This window comes from Eleginops maclovinus, chromosome 14 (genome assembly GCF_036324505.1).
Source record: "Eleginops maclovinus isolate JMC-PN-2008 ecotype Puerto Natales chromosome 14, JC_Emac_rtc_rv5, whole genome shotgun sequence".
NCBI classification, from domain to species: Eukaryota; Metazoa; Chordata; class Actinopteri; order Perciformes; family Eleginopidae; genus Eleginops; species Eleginops maclovinus.
The window spans coordinates 10,055,360-10,074,603 of NC_086362.1; the positions used below are offsets into that span (position 1 = coordinate 10,055,360).

The 19,244-nt window shown below is 41.0% G+C and overlaps 2 protein-coding genes and 1 long non-coding RNA gene across 7 annotated transcripts; 1 reads left to right on the plus strand and 2 right to left on the minus strand.

Annotated features, from left to right (window-relative positions):
* The first annotated feature begins 271 nt into the window (after positions 1–271).
* On the plus strand, positions 272–16,067 carry tdrd7b (tudor domain containing 7 b). Of its 4 annotated transcripts, none has more exons than XM_063900972.1 (22): positions 272–408; positions 510–601; positions 675–782; positions 1,536–1,742; positions 1,998–2,142; positions 4,512–4,710; positions 6,586–6,668; positions 7,359–7,567; positions 7,739–8,107; positions 8,754–9,055; positions 9,142–9,334; positions 9,788–9,899; positions 9,999–10,201; positions 10,284–10,418; positions 11,960–12,043; positions 12,370–12,504; positions 12,633–12,743; positions 12,853–13,001; positions 13,183–13,403; positions 13,478–13,661; positions 13,744–13,904; positions 14,417–16,067. In XM_063900972.1, exons 3-22 carry the CDS (start codon positions 768–770, stop codon positions 14,623–14,625), a joined length of 3,426 nt encoding a protein of 1,141 aa, XP_063757042.1. In that variant the 5' UTR covers positions 272–408; positions 510–601; positions 675–767; the 3' UTR covers positions 14,626–16,067. The 4 variants fall into 4 exon arrangements, with proteins under 4 accessions (XP_063757042.1, XP_063757044.1, XP_063757043.1 ...); XM_063900974.1 differs by having other exon boundaries at positions 675–779; XM_063900973.1 differs by lacking the exon at positions 510–601 and having other exon boundaries at positions 277–408.
* Positions 3,667–5,526, minus strand: LOC134876118 (uncharacterized). The gene is made up of 3 exons (XR_010167342.1): positions 5,331–5,526; positions 4,481–4,700; positions 3,667–4,041 (listed from the first exon to the last, which is right to left on the minus strand). It is a non-coding gene; the product is annotated as an uncharacterized LOC134876118 (long non-coding RNA).
* Positions 16,068–16,191: 124 nt separating the features above from the next.
* Positions 16,192–18,987, minus strand: si:cabz01076231.1 (calcium-binding protein 2). 2 transcript variants are annotated; one of them, XM_063900835.1, is made up of 8 exons: positions 18,854–18,987; positions 18,479–18,610; positions 18,112–18,232; positions 17,350–17,380; positions 17,062–17,205; positions 16,861–16,970; positions 16,590–16,737; positions 16,192–16,463 (listed from the first exon to the last, which is right to left on the minus strand). In XM_063900835.1, the coding sequence occupies exons 2-8, from the start codon at positions 18,607–18,609 to the stop codon at positions 16,435–16,437; spliced, it is 714 nt and encodes a 237-aa protein (XP_063756905.1). In that variant the 5' UTR covers position 18,610; positions 18,854–18,987; the 3' UTR covers positions 16,192–16,434. The 2 variants fall into 2 exon arrangements, with proteins under 2 accessions (XP_063756905.1, XP_063756904.1); XM_063900834.1 differs by having other exon boundaries at positions 18,112–18,235.
* Positions 18,988–19,244: the final 257 nt, after the last annotated feature.

The following is a 19,244-nucleotide window of genomic DNA, read 5'->3' on the forward strand; positions in this document are numbered from 1 at the left end:
AATATTAAATATAGAATGGTTACGAATAATATAGGCGTCTACAGAGTAGTGTACTGACAAAATGAATCCCTAGCTTCTTTGATAAACCATTAATCCTTTCAGGCTTTTATCTTAATCAATTATCGTTTTGTAGTTCCAGCTTCTCTCTGGTACTGGATGGGGGTGTACAGGAGATGTACCCTCTGTGCTGTGCTACGGCCCCTGGATGAATATATCGACGTGTAATTAGCCAGAACCCCGTGCACAGCCGACCAATCAGGAGGCGGAGGAGAGGCTGTCCCTGGACCGGCTGGCAGACAGCAGACACCCCGGGGCGAGTGCTTCTTCGGCCGCAACCCTGTGGTGGTGACAGCCCTGACAGCGACAGGAAAAGGTCCGCACTTCACTTCTCCGTCTGTTTAGAGCAAGGTAGAGGTTTTTGTATCTTTTATTTGGATTAAAATTACTTTTATAACACACAGTCAAAGTTGTCGGGTGTTTATTTAGCCTCTTTCTGTACTCCCGGCTAGGATGGCTCGAAAGCTGTCAAGCTAGTTAGGACACACAACGGTACTTCCGGTAGTGACTTTCAAAGTTAAAGCGTGTGTGCTCCCTATGCAAGGTAAAATATACTTGGTGATACTTTTAAATTTTATTATGAAGGCAACATTTATGTGTTTCCGTTATTGTGCTAGCATCCCTTAGGTAACTTCATCAGCCGCTGTCCCGGAGGTGGCAGGAGGATTTAACTCGATGTTGTGCTCGGTATCGTCCCCTGAACTGACTGCATGCGGTGTCTGGTGGTACTCTCATTTCATTCAATATATCACGACTATTTCAATTAAAGTTTTTGTACAGAAAAATAAATAAGAGAGGGAAACTTCTTCCAAATAGTTTAGTTCCAATAGGGTGTGGAGCACAGAAGTGTGACGAGTTACGTCATTCATAGTTTCGCTGTCCCATCCGCTGCCTGCGCTGCAAAAAAAATCAACAAGTGTGCGAGTCCCATTTATTGCTGAGAAATGTCTTTAAAACCATTATCGCGAATCTGACAGTTATATTTTAATTGTTTGCAGTCCATTACAAACACTAGAACAGCTTACCTTTCTGAATTCTTTAGTTCAAGGCATAGATTTAACACAGAAATGGTCCTGATTCCAAAGACTATATGGACGACTAAAATGGGGTCAAAAGGTTGGTCATTACAGTATTTTACTGGGCAATGCCTTTGTATAAATATGAGGCTGTTTGTGGAAGGTGTGTCTCTTCTCCAGAACTCAAGAGTGTTATGTAAATTCATCTTTTGGGTGGTTTGGTTTGCTTGCAAACAAACTGATTCCCAGCAGGGAATTGATAACAACCTCTAATCAAAACGAACCACTCTACAAATCAATAAGCACAATAGCCAGTTAATTTTAAATAGATTTTTTCAGAAATGGCAGTTGATTGGTTCTACTAAATTATGTTGATGCCAGGTGTGAAGATGATTACATTCTCAACTATATACTACAACCTTTTTTTAAATTTGCTTTCGAATGTATTTAATGATTTTTCAGATGGCTGACGTGGAGTTGGTGAAGAAGATGCTGCGGGCCGTCCTCCAGGCCAACAGAGCTGGAGTGTCACTGTCACGTCTGCAGTCCGAGTACAAAGAGCTGACCGGGGAGCAGATACCGCACAAACAGATTGGACACAACCACCTGGATGCACTGCTAGCCAGCATGCCCTCTGTGGTACGCACAGAGCGCGGCCGCTCTGGGGAGGTGTGTGTGTGTGTGTGGCTGGTGCAGGATTGTTGATGATTAAGGATAGATGTGTACACATACTTAGCAATAATTAATTAAGATTATTTTTTATATAAGCATATTTCTTCATAGCACAATGCATTCAAATAAAGTGTGCATCATTTGGATAAGATGCACTCACCTGGGGGTTAATATGATTCATTTAATTAATTAATGGTTAATACCTTTTCCACCTTGTGATGTATCTCCAATTAATATCTACTCCTTCTGCAGATTTTGTGTTTTGCGTCAGGAACAAAAGAGACGGCCCACATCGCTAAGCTGGTGGCTCGTCAGCGCAGCTCGAAAAAGACAGGCCGACCCCACCTGGTCAACACTCAGATGAGGGTCAAACCGGCGGCACCGCTCGTACTCAATGGTAAGATTTTGGAGCACTAGCAAGCATAAAGTAGTGATAAATAATAATGATAACAATAACAAATGATGGTCAATGCTATTTGTGTTATTATAGAACATCTTTTTGCATGGAAAGCTTTAGGCTAGTCACTCACCATTGTTGGTCTCAAATGAAGTTCAAGTTAAATAAATGTATGCAGGGTTTTAAACACATTAGTTTGCCCTTTGTGGGCAGTTGTACAGTTTCACAAGATCCACATACCACTTTAATCTTATCGGCTATGCTCTTTATCAGACTCTTCTGGAGAAAACACATTTAAGTCTTTGCATGTACACAGATACGTACTAAGTTACAAGGTGCCTTCAAATCACTTAGATATTGGATTGAAGGTGGTTCCAGTAGCTGATAAAATATAAGGAGTTCACATGCAAGATCTGCTGTTTAGTGCGTATCTTAAACTAGTCCCTACATGTGGACTCAATTTGGTTTTCTAAGAATCACTGAAGCTGCACTCCAAAAGAGCTGGTGTTGGGTGTGTTGTGCATTCATGTGTGCGAGAATGTATGTGTTGGACTCTTGTGTGTATATAAAACACTGAAATAGAACAATACATGCCTATAAAGGAGACTATTATTCAGATGCAAATGAGCAACTGCTTGGCTGCACTATTAAATACCTGTTTGACAACATAACAAAGAGAACTTCATGTCCGCACTGATGTACAGTACATGCTGGGTGACACAAAATCCCTTATGAGTTCCTATAAGTCCATAAGTGATTGTTGTATAAACAATATCTGCCTAGCTTTGCTCTTCAAAGTCCTTCCTGCATATTTACAGCAAAATATAAGACTGACCAAACTACTTCAGCCGTGTAATCTTCATCCTCTAAATCCAACTGCTTTTTTCTTGACATTTTCTAAAGCTTTTTTAGATTCCTTTGGGGCTGGTGCTACAGTGCAGTAGCTCTGCAGCATGAGAAAACTAGAAAGTGCCTTCTGTCTGTGTTAGAACTGTGACAATGCAACATCAACAAATGCTTGTTGTGGCACAGCCTGACAGTTTGGGGATGAATGCCTGGCCTATTTTAACTGTTGCTCTGTGGGGAAATGCAGCTCTTCAGGCACCAAGAATATTAAACACACACATTCAAGCAGGTCTATCCGGTTAATATCTGTTCTAATGCACTTTTACTGTATTTCCACATACAATTCTGAACCGTATTTCTATTTTGATAACTTTATTTGTTATTGAAATATTCCTTTACCATAACTCTGCTAACACGCAACACACTCTACACAGACACACTTAAAGACGCATGTACACAAACGTCTTTGTAGCGTACTCGCCTCTGATAGACTGTGACTCTGCAAAATATTCTCAGAGAGTCAGAGGAGTAATTGGGGAGATGGTAGAGCAGGGATGAGAGGGAGGAGAGAAGAATGTTGGAGAAGAAAAAAAGCAAAAGGAAGAAGGGAGGGGGGAGAACAGATGACAGGGAAGGAGGGAGTCAGAGAGAAGGGAAGAGAGAAAGAGAGTCGGGTGTTGAGATTTTAGGCTAACGCAGCCTATAGCTGCTGAGACTCAGCTGCAAGCGAAGAGCATCTGCCTCCCAGATCAACCTCTTCATCTGTCTCTCTAATTCTCTCCTCCACCTCCTCACCAGGATATTGATATTCAGGCAGAGACACAACAGAGACTGTGTGTCCACGCTGGTGAGGTGACGCGGCGTCTGCTCTGAATGAGTGTGCTCTTCCTTGCCTGTGTTTGCATGTGGATTTATCTGCGTGTGTGACTGCTCAGTTGCTGTAATGTGTACGAATCTCAGTAATTTGCTGATTGATTGATTAACTGCCATTAGCACATAGTGTACAGGTAGCATATCCACTCAGAGAGAAAGAAGACACAGTAGGAGGAAGAACTGAAAAAGAAGAGGGGGTGTAGGAATGGACATGACTAAGGGTTATGCTCAACACATGGTGATGTCACTTCACAGAAATGTGGTGTCATGCTTTAATAACATTGTGTCCAGATCAATGCATTCGGACTTTTGAGCATTTTTACTGAATACAGTGAATTTCACAATTTGTAGGTTGGTAGGCACTCCAAATACCCAAATGAATGTGCACAAGCAGTGAAAAAAAGAATAAAAGAAATGTAATTTATGATATTGTGCTTGGAGGCTTAATGATTGGAACTATTATGTTGCTGATCAGGTCTATTGTGTCTATAACTTATCTTTGTATCTATAGCTCTGTGGCCTACTGACAGACACACACACCCTGTCTCAGCATCAGATTCAGCTGAGTCAGTGTGTGTGTGTGTGTGTGTGTGTGTGTGTGTGCACTTTAAGTCCTTACTTCTGTTGTTGCTTTCTCTTTCTGTGTGCAGCGAAACCTCAAACCTCTCTGAGGCAGCCGAGCCACCGCGGGCGAGGAGGGGGTCGAGGCGGAGGTCGAGGACCGGGACATGGAGACAGACAGGCAAGAGACATGAGAGATGGCCAGTCAGAGGGGAAGACCGGGGCGCATCCAAACAAGATGTCCAATCAGAACACACCCAACAGGAAGGTGAACCCACCTGCAGAGAAGTGAGTGAGGGGGATGGTTAGAAGATGTGTTAGCATTTGGAAACAGATAGATTTCACAGCAAACTTAAAGGTTTAATTCACCAACCAAACTTTCACATTGCTTTGGAAATTCAAGTAAAGACTTACATTTAAAATAAAACATCTCATACCACACATTTCCTGTAGATTGACTCTGTAATTTGAAGCTTTTTCCAAGTAATAGTCAATTTAGTCCAATTCACATCTTTTTTCTTTCTTTCTTTTTCTGTCTTTGCCCCTCCTCTCCTCCCAGCTGTGTGTGATGAATCAGAATAGGCTGATGGTGAATGTGATTTGGTAAACTCTGTTTGGTTTCTGAGTGCAAAACGTCTCCCTGCTGCTGCTTATTCAGCACTGAGCTGATTGTGACCTCTGTATATGTTCTGGTTTTCTCTCTGCCTGTCTCTGTCTTGCACTCTGACTCTTTACATATCTTTCCCATATGCCTCCTAATCTTATGTATACATGGTACAGTAGTTTGTTCACCTCCTTCTCTTTCTAAAACTCTCGGCAGTGAAGTCATTGGTAAATTCCTCATCATTTTGTGCTCCCCTTTAACAGGTTAATGTCCTGAATCTATTTTCTTTTTCTAAAATCAATACCTTTTGGCTTCAGAGTCCTGCTGTCCTTAACCTGGATAAAGTGAAAAACCTGATTCAATGCTATCGAAGGAGCGATCTAGAAGCATTGTGAGATATTATCTATCTGCATTGCTTAAACAATGAATCCAGATTAATGCAGCTCATTGACTGGCTCTCACTTCCATCCATCCACGGCTCTGTTAGTCCTTCCACTGTGAAAACAACTGACATCAGTCCTCTGTCCGTGTCACCACGGGTGTACAGTGTGCCGCTGACCCTCCGCATCACAATGGGGTGGCAGGGTGAGAAGCATGGTGTGTTGGCAGGGGACACGAGCCCAGTGCAGGGGGAGCGAGCCCTTTCTAATCCCCTCCCTATTCTCTAGTAGATTAACGCTTTTAAACCGACACAGAGTGAATCAGCACATCTCTCTGTGTCCCTCCAGAGCTTCTATTTGACAGTTTGCTGTCAGGCCAGCGTTATCATCATTTGTGTGTCAATGTGGCTGTCCCTGCAAGTGAACCATGGGGTGCATGTACAATGGTTGGAGTCATCAAAGCCCAACAAAGAATTACAGTTTAAAATACTTAACATTACATTCATGAAAGCTGGTGGAGTAGTGTAGAAGGGACCAAGGCGAAAACATACAATATTGCTCACTTATGAAACCTCCCTTTGGACCTTAGTTTAACTTTTTCCAGGGTGAGCCAGGAGGTGTAAGAGAGACAATTGGGAGGAATATTATAACAGAGCAGTTACTGTTTCATTGAGGTCACAAGCCAAGAGGACTACAGGGGGCAGTTGGAAAGAAGGAAAAGATTTACCTACAATACCAAATGACTGAAATCAGTTCAGCCATTTGTTTGAAAACAGATGGCTTTTTAAAACAATGTAGAAATCTTCTGGTACAATATCAGTTCGGCACTGGCTGGGTCTGAATAAAGCATCTAGTTCAATGCAGTGGCTGTATCTCACGCCTCACTGTTGATCAATGGTTGTGATACTGAAGATAAGCCAAAACAGACTCTGCCTTTTCCTAATAGTTATCTTGTCAGACTGTGAGATGTTATCAGAGGATAGAAGAAGATAACTATGCTGAGTCTAATGAGATTAATGATCCGACGTGCAGCACACACTCAGGCCTTCAAACTGAAGTTAGAAGTGATTTTTAAAAACTATAAACAAAGATGAATGGAAAATGTTGCAGCTTTTAATTGTTCAACAAAGTCGAATCCACTAGGTAACACTCCTCCTTGTTCTGTGTTCTTATGTCCAGGTCCGACAAGAGGATGACTCTCTCGTCTCGGTTTCAGAAGGAGGTGCATGCTCACCTTTCCAGAAACCCCCAGCTGACCGGTCGTAAGTAGGACAGGCTGCCTTTTACTGCTCTAAATATACATTATTTGTAGCAATACATGTATAAGACAATTCTGAGTCAGGCCAGTTGATCCTAAGCACCACAAAAGTACATTTGTGACTCAACTCAAAGGACGGTTTACCAGTGTCATCCTGTGCTATCTTTTGCCGAGTATCAATCGAGCCTCTTTAGGAACTGCATCATTTAGTTGCGTAAGGAAAACAAACCACCCCCCTATTTCATTTAGTTCTCTGAGGTTCAAAGCTCTCAGGTTAAATCAGCTCCCACGTTGATGTTGTCTGTCAGCCTCTCTACTCTTAACTAGACATGTGTTAGATGTCACGCTTCCTGTTTGAAGAAGGGTCTGTATAGCCTGGTGGAATGCGCTGGAATGTAATAATCTGCACCTTCAAGGCACACTTGTTTGAAGGCTCCAGCTATTTCAAATGTTTATTTTTGGCCACTGACAGAAAAGGGTTTCACATGTTCGTACTGACAAGGTAAAAGAGCCTGTGCTTCCTGTATGTAAAGACACATCCCTGATTTGAAAGTGTGCAAGACCTACTTTTGCTTGGGGAAAAGCATGTAATGGATCCTCATGTTTCACGGGCAGAAAGATCAATAGAGTAATCGCATCCCTGTTAATATGTAATGTGTCTTTTCTTCTGCGTTTTTTCTCTCCGACTTTGCAGCGCCCTTGAATCTAAATGAGAACCTTGGCTCGGGGAAAGGAAAGCCCTACAACCCTCAGCAGGTCCAGGGCCGCATCAGAGAGATCCTGGGGAAGTACAGTAATGGGTTCTGGGTGTCGAAGCTGCCTCAGATCTACAGAGAGCTGTATAAACAGGACATGCCCACTGAGGCCATCAAAGACCTGGAGACCTGGACACACATATGCACTGTACGCAGTCCTATCCTCCTAGAGTATTATTTTATTATTATAGAACAAATACAATTATGGCAGAGGTTTTCAAGCTTACTCTTGACAAAAACAAGTTAATACCAATCCTAGAACAATTGTTATTGCCTTCAAAATGTTTTTGGAATAAATCCTTTCAATTTTCTTTCCTAGGTAGAGAAAACCTGCAGCAGCAACCCATCAGAGTTGCTACTCTACCCTGCCAAGAACCAGACCACCACATCCTCCCCTCCAGCCATCCTTAACCCAGACTCCCCCTCAGCCCCTGTTCCGACTTCAAACCCCCTCGCAGACAAACCGGTGCAGTCCCCCTCCCAGCGGAGACCCCCCAACACCCATCTGACTCGCTCGGGTTCTCGCTCTCCTCAGACTCCACCATCGTCCTCCTCGTCGCCCAGCCCCCCCTCCTCCCCTGCCACCCTCAGCCCCGAACTGAAGCTGAAACTGGAGGAGCTGCTGGTGAAGTACCCCAACGGCCTGTGGGCCCACGCACTGCCCAAGCTCTTCCAGGACACCTACAAAGTCAGTAAACATGTGTAACACTGTCATGTAAAGGGAACAGTTCCATACACAATAAATCTACATATTTCCAGTGGTGTAAGTAACTAAGTACTCAGGGAATGTATTTATGTACAATTTTGAGGGACCTGTACTTGACATTTATTTAATACCTTTAGTTACTTTGCAGATTTGGATTAATGATGTGAAATATAATCAGCCCTTAAATCAGACTTTAGTTCCACCTGGAGTAAATTCAGCAGCTACCCTGTAGTATATAAAGCCATTAACAATTAGCTGAACCTTTACCAGCTTTAAAAAAACACTTTAATGCATCAATAATTATATTTAAAACTTATAATATACATCATTTTTAAATAGGCCAATGTACATAATAAGTACTCCTACTTTCGGTACATTAAGTATGTTTACATTAAGTATGTTTTGATGTAAATACTTTTGTACTTTTACTTGAGTAACATTCTGATTGCAGGACTTTAACTTGTAACAGAGTATTCCTGTACTCTGGTACTTCTACTTTTACTTGAGTACAAGATCTGAGTACTTCTCTCACTTCCTACCTTTTATCAATTTAGATGTTAACATCATTACCATATTCAGAAGCCAGTTGCATTTGATATAAGTTTACTTATATTTATTTATTTACTAGATCAAACTTCCTGGACATGTCCTGGACAACCTTCACCTCCTCTCTGACATATGCACCATCGACTACCCGATGCCTGACAACCCAAAGAGGGCCATCTTGTACAGGGGGAGCAGCGTTGGAGGAGGAGAGGATGAGAACTGCAACAGGAGGAACTCCTCGGCCAGTGAGGAGGAGCTGAGGGTGAGGCAGGAGTTGGGGAGGAGGCTCAGTAACCACGCTGTGCCTTCTCTGCAAATCCCCAAAGAGGAGTACCCCTCTGTACTAGTGGTGGAATCCACCAACACCAATGGAGTCATACTCAGGTTGGTAGGATAAACTAATGTCTGAAGTTCCTGTAAGACCTGACCCTTCATAAATCTCTCACTGTCTTTGTCTCCTCCTCTCTCAGGTACATTGGTGAGAGGTACTCCCAAGCCCAGGAATCCATGGAAGATGAAATGAGGGAGTTTTACGGCCTGACCCAAAGCAGTCCGACTCCTTTGACGTCTCCATCCTCTGGACAACTTGTTGCTGTCAGAGCCGAGGAGGAGGAGGAGATTCTGCGAGCGCAAGTCTGTGATGTCATGGCTGACAAGGTCAAGGTGAGAAGTCAACAAAATAAAACTGAACGTTTTTCTGGCAAGCCGCCATGCTGAACCCAAAATCAGAAAGGAAAGAAAGACTTGATGACTGGAAGTAAATCGGGGCTGCAAAACTACTATATCAATACATCAGTTACCAAACTCTCCGTAACCCATGTTCAGTATTATCTATTTAGCAATATGCTTAGAACCTCCCCCAAAACACACCTTGCGTCAGCATGTGTCTTACCTTTTAGATTTTTTTTACGCTTTTTGGTTCACCATGGAGGCATTCAAACAAAGTTAATATTGAAAAATGTTCGTCATCAATTACACTTGGTGAATAATTGATAACCAAATGTTCCTTCTGTGGGTTAACTAGGCCTTTAAGACTTTGGTAAGGTTTTCAGATGGGCTGTGTGATCTTAAGATGTGAGAAAATGTCAACCATGGTCTGTGTCTTTGGCTCTGTAGGTGCACTATGTGGATCATGGCTTCTCAGAGGTGATCAGCAAAACCAAAGTGTTTGAGCTGAATGAAAAGTTTTTCAAACTGCCATTCCAGGCGACCAAATGTAAACTGGCAGGTGAGTCTGAATTGGAAACAGTTTATTTTTCTATCGTATTTTCCCCTGCTCCATCATTATTGAGCTCTATTTCAAACCGGTGTGTTTGTTTGTGACCAGGCCTAGAGTCATTCTGTCAGGAGCCCGCTGTGCTGAAAAAGTTTGAAATGATGGCAAGTGGAAAGATCCTACTGGCTGAGATTCTGGAGAGAGGACCGATCCCTCTAGTAGTCCTGTACGACACGTCGCAAGATGATGATGTCAACATCAACGCTGCCTGCATGAAAGCCCTGCAGGACAAGACGCTCACCAGCCCGTTACAGGTACAGGAGGGCGTGTTTTATGTGCGTGGCTGGGTCAGTGTGATGTGCAGCACAATAAACACGTATCACCGGCTCTTCACAGGTGAACAGCGCTTATATGAACGTGACCGTCAGAAGCGTCTGCTCAGATGGGACCGTCTACTGTCAGCTTCCCTCCAGAGGCCTTGCTAAGCTGAATGAGATCCTGGAGAACATCGAGACATACTTCCACTCACAGGTGAAGAACATTTAAGGTCTTGTTTAAAATGTTTATTCTTTATTCAGCTGGTGATACAAATGTGCCATAGACTAGATGTTTACCAGAAAACTATACAAATTGCTGTTCTTTGTTATCATATGTGCAATAACTGAACTGGAGCAGTCTTTTTTATTAAAATCTTGGATCCCAGGCTCCCCTTTAACAGTGCTCATTAAAATAAATTAAAAAGGAAACATTTTTTAAAGCAACATGACAATCTAAAATTGTGCAAGTAACAATACAGGGCTAACTTATATTTGTAAATTACAAATTACACATTTTTTGAAGACAGTTTCAACACTGAGTTAACTGAAATGTAAACAGGAATGCAGTCAAAGTATATGCATAACAAATATGTGAAGTTGTAGGTTGTTACAGGGTTACAATAAACATGGGCAGGTTTGTTTATTTAGTCTTAATGAGACATTTGTTGTCTTGCCAAAATGTGTAGTAATCCAGCTCAATAACTAGTCCCAAACAAATGCACGATAAATCCAGTTTAAGTAAAAATGGAAGAAGGCAGTTAATGTGTACTAAACTGTAAGATGGGTTGAATACTATTTTTAGATTCCTAACAGCGTGGGTCTAAAGAAATGTGAATCATTATGTATCTATAATTACTATAACATTTACTAACATGTCTTGCCCTGTGCTTATGTGTCTGTTAAAATGAACTATGTTCATGTGTTCATTCCAAGATGTTTAGTAGTGTGCCATATTTACATGAAGTAAACACAAGGAGTCAGTCATCCTAAAAGTCTTTTGTGAATGTGTCTTCTTTCCGTTGTGGACAGATTGAGATTAGGTTGATAATCTTGCCAAGCCACTTAATCTGTTAGCAGCACGGTGGAGCTGAGGCTTTTTCTAGGTGTGCTACTGCTGTCCTCTAAAGCTTTTAGTTCAGCTCAGTAATGCTTTGCGTCAGTGTGGAGGTAAACACAGTGAGAAGACTGGTATTGTATTTTCTGAAGTGTACAGGCTTCTTTTAAGCTCTTAAGCATGCAGGGAAGTAATCAGATCTGTGCATGTCATTTTTATTACATACTAATTATTTTCAAGTGGAAAACTTTGGGTGGGTTTTCTTGTTAGAAGGAAATTCAGAGAATAACGTTCACAATTTAATATCCAGTTTGGTAGTAGACTGGGAACATGTACAGTATATTATTTATTTGTTAGGATAACTCCCGTTTGCTAGTATTGGTAACTTTGCTGCTATTATACAACTGTTGCAGATATAATTAACTACTTGTAATTCTTAGTTTATTCTTCTTAAATCATAGACAACATAGAAAACCTCTTTCCATTTTGGTGAACACAGATCTAAGTCCTAATCTTTGCAGTCATTGCAGTTTACACATGCAGCAGATTGGGTGGACCTTTGAAATGTGTGCAAGACCTTCTGAAGTATTTTTTTCATTGAAGTCGTACAGCAGCAGTCCCAAATACTCATCTCACCAATGTAAAAGCGAGTACCAATGGATTTAACACAAATGTAACATCATTCTTTCTTCATGTTCCAGGTAACTTCAGAGTTCCTGGTATCCAGACCCTTCTGTGGGAAAGGATGTCTGGCTCGCTACAAAGGGAAATGGTCCCGCATAGAGGTATGAAGCAAAGACTTTGAATAGTTAAACAAATACACACATGATTGATGTTGGCCTGACACAAATACATTACAATTGTACAATAAAGCAGATGAGATCATCCCAAATGCTGCACTATAAGCTATATAGCATAACATTTCTGAGCTAAGCCTCTTGTAGAAAAGTCATTGTAATGTCTAAATTCAAATGATGTAGAAGGTCTTTTATCCATTGCATGAAAAGATTGGAAATATTGCTTGCATTATTGCAGTAAAAGTCCAGTTAAGTCATTGGGTTTTTTTTTTTACTGTAATAAACGGTTTCCCTGTCTGTGTTTCTGTCTGTAGATCACCAACCTGCACGGCAGCAGAGTGCTGGACATCCTGTTCATTGATGTGGGCGTCCAGGCTTCTGTAGAGGTGTTTGAGCTGAGAGAGATCCCACCGCTGTTCCTCCGTGATCTCATGGCCATCCCCCCACAGGTGAGCCTCAAAATGTGAAAAACAGAAACAACAGAGGACTCTTTTGTTTGTTCGTTTGTAGCGACTCTGTACGGTTTTACAGTCCCACAAAATATTTGGGAAAATGACTTCCAGCAACCTGTGTTTAGGCGGTGAAGTGCTGTTTAGCAGACCTGGCTGTCAGTGTTGGATCCTGGACTCCAGATGCTGTCCAATGGCTTCGAGAGAAAGTGCTCAACACCACAGACTGTAGTATGAAGGTAATGAAATGCCATTATGATATTATTAATAAGTAATGCCTTCATTAATTCAGTGCCTCTGTTTTCTCCTTCTTAACGGTCCTCACTAATAATTGACTTTTTCGCCAAGGTTGCCAAGGTAGATGAAAGCAAGCGCTGCGTCTACGTCCACCTTTTCACCGACAAGAGCTTCCATGACCCGGCCCGCAGCCTCAACCATCAGATGGCCCAGTCCGACCTGTTCAAACAAAAGCCAGATGTGTTCCTGACGAGCCACAGGTCTCTGTTGCTTTTAAAATCACATGTAGTCACCTCACTAACAAGCAAATATTCATTAAAAGCACAGTGTAGATAGCATTGCAAGTTATCATCTCGAAAAATCATGATGATTTCAGCGGGTGCAAACCGTTCTCTGTGAATCCTGCCCTTGAATGTCTTTGTTGATGATTTATGTTCACAGCTCTGCCAAGATCTCCACAGCCACGTTATCCTCAAAGACCCCCAACACCAGTCACTGCACAAACGGAAGTACAACGCCAACTACTGTCCCAGCCAAGCCTCAAGTCAGGAGGGCTCTATTAGGACCCAGAGGAGGAGCAGGAGGCAACACGACCACCAGCCAACCAGAGACACCATCTCCACCCTCACAGCTCCCACCATTACTAGAGCTGCCCCCTGCAGGTAAAAAGATATGGGATTTTCTGTCTGTAGCTTAGAAAGTTAAGTGTTTACATGTGAACACTTGTTCTTTTCAGGAAACAACATAGATGTCTATGTATCGGTGGCGTGCCATCCGGGCCACTTTGTGCTGCAGCCGTGGAGAGATATGTACAAACTGGTGGTGCTGATGGGAGAGATGATTCTCTATTACAACAAGACTGAGGAGAAACCCCTCAACATAGAGAAGAATCAGATATACGCTGCTAAAGTGGAGAACAGGTGAATCACTCGTTGTGTTCCCTCCTGTCTTTTTTTGTCTGTAATGTATATTCAGTAACAGGCTCCTCCTCTCTCCTCTCAGCTGGCATCGTGTGTTAGTGAAGGGGGTCCTGACGAATGGCTTGGTGTCTGTGTACGAGTTGGACTATGGTAAACATGAGCTGGTTAGCTGCACACAGCTCAGACCTCTGATCAAAGAGTTCAGACAGCTGCCGTTCCAGGGGATCACCGCTCAGCTGGCTGGTGAGTATAGAGGACGTCCACACAGAGCTCCACTTAGTTACACTCACTTTAGTAAGGATCACAAGTATTGTCTCAATGTACTCTTTCTTTACTGGGTTGTTTTCATTTACTGTTACTTTATATAAAGTAAGTATTTTACTTAGAAAATTACATTTATCTAACAAGAAAATAAAATTACAATCAAACAAACAAGTCAAATATGTGAAGTAAAAATATAAATCCTCAATGAAACAAGATTTTGTGAAAGCTTTAGATACACAGTTCATAGTAAGAATGACAATGGAAGCAATTGTTTCCTCACAGATTCATATTTGACATAAAAAACATATGCGCTTTTAAGAAATAATTCATTTTAATAACTGCCTTATTCGTACTACTTTACTCCTAGCCAACTCCTCCTCCTCCATCCCATTACTCCATCAAGCAATGTATAGTAAGCCCGACTCTTCTTAAATGTGTCTTTGTATATTTAAATAAAAGTATGCTTTACCTTCAAACTTTTGTTCCGGAAGGATTGAAGCCGAGGCAGTGGTCGGAGGAAGCTTCCATCGTTTTCAGGAATCACGTGGAGAAGAAACCACTGGTGGCCCAGCTTGAGTCCTTGCAGGAGGCCCCTAACCCATGGGACAGGAAGTTGATGGTCTTCCTGGTGGACACTTCACAGGAAGAAAAGGACATCTGGGTGCATGACATCATGGCTGAATTTGCTGATGAGCCGTAGATCAAAAGGTCATCGCAGAGTGTACTAGCCTAGCAGTTGTCCTGACATGCAAAATACTGGGAGATGTGGATATAGGAAAAAGAAGAAGGTTATCCATATATCAGTCTACCATGTGAACGGACTGAAAGAGGAAAAGAATGAAAAATGAAGAAGGTACAAGAAGATAAAAAGTTTTGATGGCATGTAGCGACTGGCATTACCAGAAAGAGGAGAGGTGCGCTTTTTTAGGATGTACATCGAAGGATGTTGTGACGTGATTTTGAGTGACTGCAGTGTGAGCTTTGGACAACATACCTATGCATGATGTTGGCCACAAATTTTCAAAACATACACAAACAAATTGCTGGATCTAGATACCCACACCAGCTGTGTAAGTAACTACATAAATACCACTGGGTGTGGGCTTTAACCCAAAGCTACAGCTAAAGCTACAGTGCTGTGAGTTCATCCAGTTTCAGTGCGAGTCATTCCAGGGACGCCTGAATACCCCTCAACCCTGCCAATGTGAGCAACATGCAAAGTGCACAATAAGTTCAAAGTAGCTCTTCTCGTGCTTGGAGGACTTAAACATTTGTTTACACAATCTGATATTTGGATGGTATTCCTAAATATGTTTCCAAAAGTCAGAGCAAACATTCCCTTAAAAGGAGAAGAAATACACTATATATGGGAGACAGGCGTAAGGTACAAAGATCAGCAGGTAGTTTAGTTAATTAAATAACAAATACACTTTTTGTGTTTGCTTAAACGAACAGTTTTTGTTTTTGCAGTTCATTTTTAGCACATGCATGCTAACTGAGTCTACTGACCAATCAAGACACACAAATTAATATTTGAACTCTCCCAACATCAGTTGTTTTTGGTAGAGGTTCAGCAGACAATGTCCTTGGGATTTTTTGGAATTTGAAGATCAATTTGACACAGAGACCTGAGATCAGTGATCTGTTCTCCTCTGAAACACAGATTTGAGTATCTCTTCTTTATAATCTGTTCTGTTCTTTGTCTGACAACGAGACCTTCATTTTACCTGGTAACATGTACTGCATGATGCAGATATTTCTTAAACGTGAACTTGGTTGTAATGTTATGTTTTAATGATTACGTTACCAGTAGTTGTAAGCTTTAAGATATTAAAATAGGAGGTTGCTTATTATTGGTTCCATGGCTAACATTAAATGTAGGCCAGATTTGATTCTGAAATGTGACTTTTTTTCTGACACACCTAGGATGTGCATGTTTTTTCAAATTCTAAAACAGTAGACCTGACAAAGCTCAAAGCTGCATTGTTATTAACTTGACAAGTGACAGTAATTTAATTTATATATAACTTATATTCTCTAGAAGATGTTATTATTCATTTACCAACTCCATTTGGTTGTTTGACAATGACCTGGAGGTAATAAAAGACTTGTTTTGGAATAAAGTCTGTTGGAAAGTTTAAATGTCATGCATCCATTATTATATGCTGTGTTGTATATTTCAAAAGTGTTGTGTTGTTTAATTGAAGGGCACATTTTAAAAAGTCATCATTTAGTATTCTTTATTAAAATAGCAAAACATCTTATTTACATGTTATATCTCTGCAAAACAGCATGCACCACATTTGATGCAGTTGCATAGCTTCTTTCCAACTCCTTTTACAATCCATCATTCATACAATTATTAGAGCTTGAGGCACACATTATGTAGATGTCTATACCTATTTACAAACCCATTACAAACATTGACAAATTGTCAATATTGGGTCATAGTTATGTTCACTATATATGGAATAATTTAGAAGCGTATCCATTCCTTCTCTTGTAGAAGCTAGCGAATCGAGAGCATCATCACAAACTCTGAAGAGGAGAGACCAGACAAAACAGGAAGTTGAGTCAGTGAATAAAATGAAATGTATGATTAAGAAGGACACACACTACTGGTCAATACGTAAAAAATAATGTGCCTAAGCGTCTTATTCTCACCTTCAAAGTCGATGGTTCCATCTGCGTTAATGTCCAGCTCCTTTAAGATCTCCTCCAGTTCTCCTTTCTTTAGCTTCTCCCCCAGCATCGTCTTGATCGCCTCCTTCATCTCGTCCTGGTTGATCTTTCCATCTCCATCAAGGTCAAACTTGAAAGAATAAACAATGAAAAGGTGATTTTGCTTTTACTTCAAACATAAGTACAATTGCTATACAATTCCATTCGTTGTAATGTATCTAATTCTCTAAGATCTAGTTCTCAGTTGACTCACCTGTACAAAGGCGGACTGGAGCTCCTTGAGTCCCAGCATGTGAGCAGTCTCTCCCATCATCCTGGGTCCCATCAGCTCAATAAAGTCCTCAAAATCCATCAACCCGCCCACTGTAGAGAGGAGACGGCAGGTTGTAGGCCATTTTGTTTGCACATATACATATATTGTCTTTTTCTTTTAAATGATGTATTATTGGCTCACTTCTCATCTTGATCTGTTGTACTATTTCCAGCAGCTCCATCTCTGTGGGCATGTATCCCATGGTCCTCATGCATTCAGCCACATCCTTGTAGTTCAAGTATCCATCTTGATCGTAGTCAAACTCTTTGAAAGCCTCTTGTAACTCTGTAAAGAAAGGCCAGGCATCAAAAATGTATAAGAATAAATTAAGCAGTGGTTTTATCAGATCAAATGATGGAGGTTTTCAAGCTTTTTCATATGTCTTAAACTGCAATTATAATGGCTGTAATCTATAATGTTGACACTTACCATCCAACTCAGCCTGAGCCAATTCTCTCTCCTGTAGAAAAAGTAAAAAAATATGTTGAAATTTAGATCTATTTGTATTATTAAGGTACACGCAAGCTGTGCATATACTGCCAATGTATCTTAATTGCTTGATCTTGATGTGTTAAGTACGTCATTCATAAGCATGCAATTTAAGAAGTGTGTCAAAAGTGTAAAAAATAAAGGTGACAGAAAATATAGAGGACAGTTTGCAGAATGATGGAAAAGGCAAATATTTTCAAGTTGAATCCACCAAGTGCTTCTCTTTTCATTAACCTTAATGAAGAGTGGCAGTAAGCCTCCACTAATGAGCCATTAATACAGCAGATGCACTGGGCTCAGAGATAGCAGGTCAAGAAAGATTAGGCACAAAACTGTAGCACACTTCCTGACTTTCGCCTCACTTCTGACTAATTGTTTAGTGTCTGAAATGCAGAGCCTCCCCTGTCTTCAGATCTCAATTAATCGTAGATGTTTAAGTAATCAGTGTGAAAAAGCTTTATTTTCAGTGTTAAACACATTTATTCAATAAAAGTGTGTCAAAGGGAAAATTAGGTGTGATCATCAAAAGGTTTCATTGAAATATGTCTTGCTATGTAGGTCACAACAAAGGTCAGGTACCCTTACAGCCAAGAAGATGTTTAAGCTTCCTTATTTCATCCTTCTTGTAAGATTTGCAATATTTAATTTATACTGTATTCATACTATACAGATTTAAATCCCAAAATGTGAGTGTCCGCTTACCGCTCCAAAAACACTGTTGAGTATAGAGTTGTAGACTACGATCATGCTCTCTGTGTTTTTCTTTGACTTCTTTGATTTCTTAGGAGCTCCTGAGACTGAGCCCGATGTAGAACCATCTTTGCTACTATAAGGAAAAGTTAAACAATAAAAAGCAAAGGGGGTAAATATACTTACATATCAATGATTGGAAACAGCATGATTATAGTGAAATCTATTCTAAAGTACTCATCAAAAAAACCTATTCCAAAAGATGTTTCCTGGGTTAAACATTTGGTGGTATGTCAACTTGAGATAAGATTACGGCTATGCAAAACATGGCTGCATCTCAAAAAATTGGTGGTCTGTAAAATTCAGTAAAAAGACTCACCCTGATGCTGCCGATGTAGCCGATGTAGCTGATGTAGCTGATGTGGCGGAGGCAGCTGAAGTGACGGATGCAGCTGATGCGACAGAGTCGGCAGAAGTTGTAGAAGCTGTCCTCTCTGCTGCCTTCGACATGCTGTGGATAAACAGAATCGGTATTCAACTGTAACATTCACTCAAAGAGTTCTGCTTGCATTGGTTAAATGTGTGTATATGATTTATTAATAAACGCTTTAATGGGAGGGGGAACAAAAGTTTGCAAGAGGATGAAAGTCATGTTTACAAAAATACTGATATGAATGTAGTTTTTTTTGTTTCAATCTGAATATTTAATCTCCAACATCTTAAATAAGAAGCTATTTTGCTGCACTTTCCTTACCTTAATACCCTCTCTTAAATGATGAGGAAATGAGACAAGTAGACCCCTTCTTGTCCTCCTTGACTGGTGTTCTGCTTCTGTTGTGACTGTTGTGGAAGACACACACTATCCTGCCTGCTCTCTTTTTCCTTCCCCTCTCGACCTCCTTCAATCCAGAGGCTTAACCGGTGATTACCTGGCTAAACATGCAGCCAACGATTAGAAAGCAAATCTCGTAGGAGCAGTGTGACTGACCTGTCCTTCAAGAGGTCAGGTTCCTCCTGGTTCAAACCATAGCTTTAAGTATCTTTATTCAACTTGTGCAACGCTCAATAAGCCTCCATTCATATTTAAGTTTTAAGATGGGCCTCTAGCCTTGCAAAGTGGCTCTTAGTTCTGGAGTGAGAATGTG

What these genes read in the sequence shown, in the direction of transcription:
- tdrd7b (XM_063900972.1), top strand. An exon ending in GGAAATGGTCCCGCATAGAG is followed by an intron (nt 12,044 to 12,369) that starts GTATGAAGCAAA and finishes TTCTGTCTGTAG; the next exon opens with ATCACCAACCTGCACGGCAG. An exon ending in GATCACCGCTCAGCTGGCTG is followed by an intron (nt 13,905 to 14,416) that starts GTGAGTATAGAG and finishes TTGTTCCGGAAG; the next exon opens with GATTGAAGCCGAGGCAGTGG.
- si:cabz01076231.1 (XM_063900834.1), bottom strand. Translation starts at nt 18,609, where the DNA reads ATGTCGAAGGCAGCAGAGAGGACAGCTTCTACAACTTCTGCCGACTCT. An exon ending in TCAACAGTGTTTTTGGAGCG is followed by an intron (nt 17,381 to 18,111) that starts GTAAGCGGACAC and finishes CTTTTTCTACAG; the next exon opens with GAGAGAGAATTGGCTCAGGC. An exon ending in ACAACAGATCAAGATGAGAA is followed by an intron (nt 16,971 to 17,061) that starts GTGAGCCAATAA and finishes TCCTCTCTACAG; the next exon opens with TGGGCGGGTTGATGGATTTT.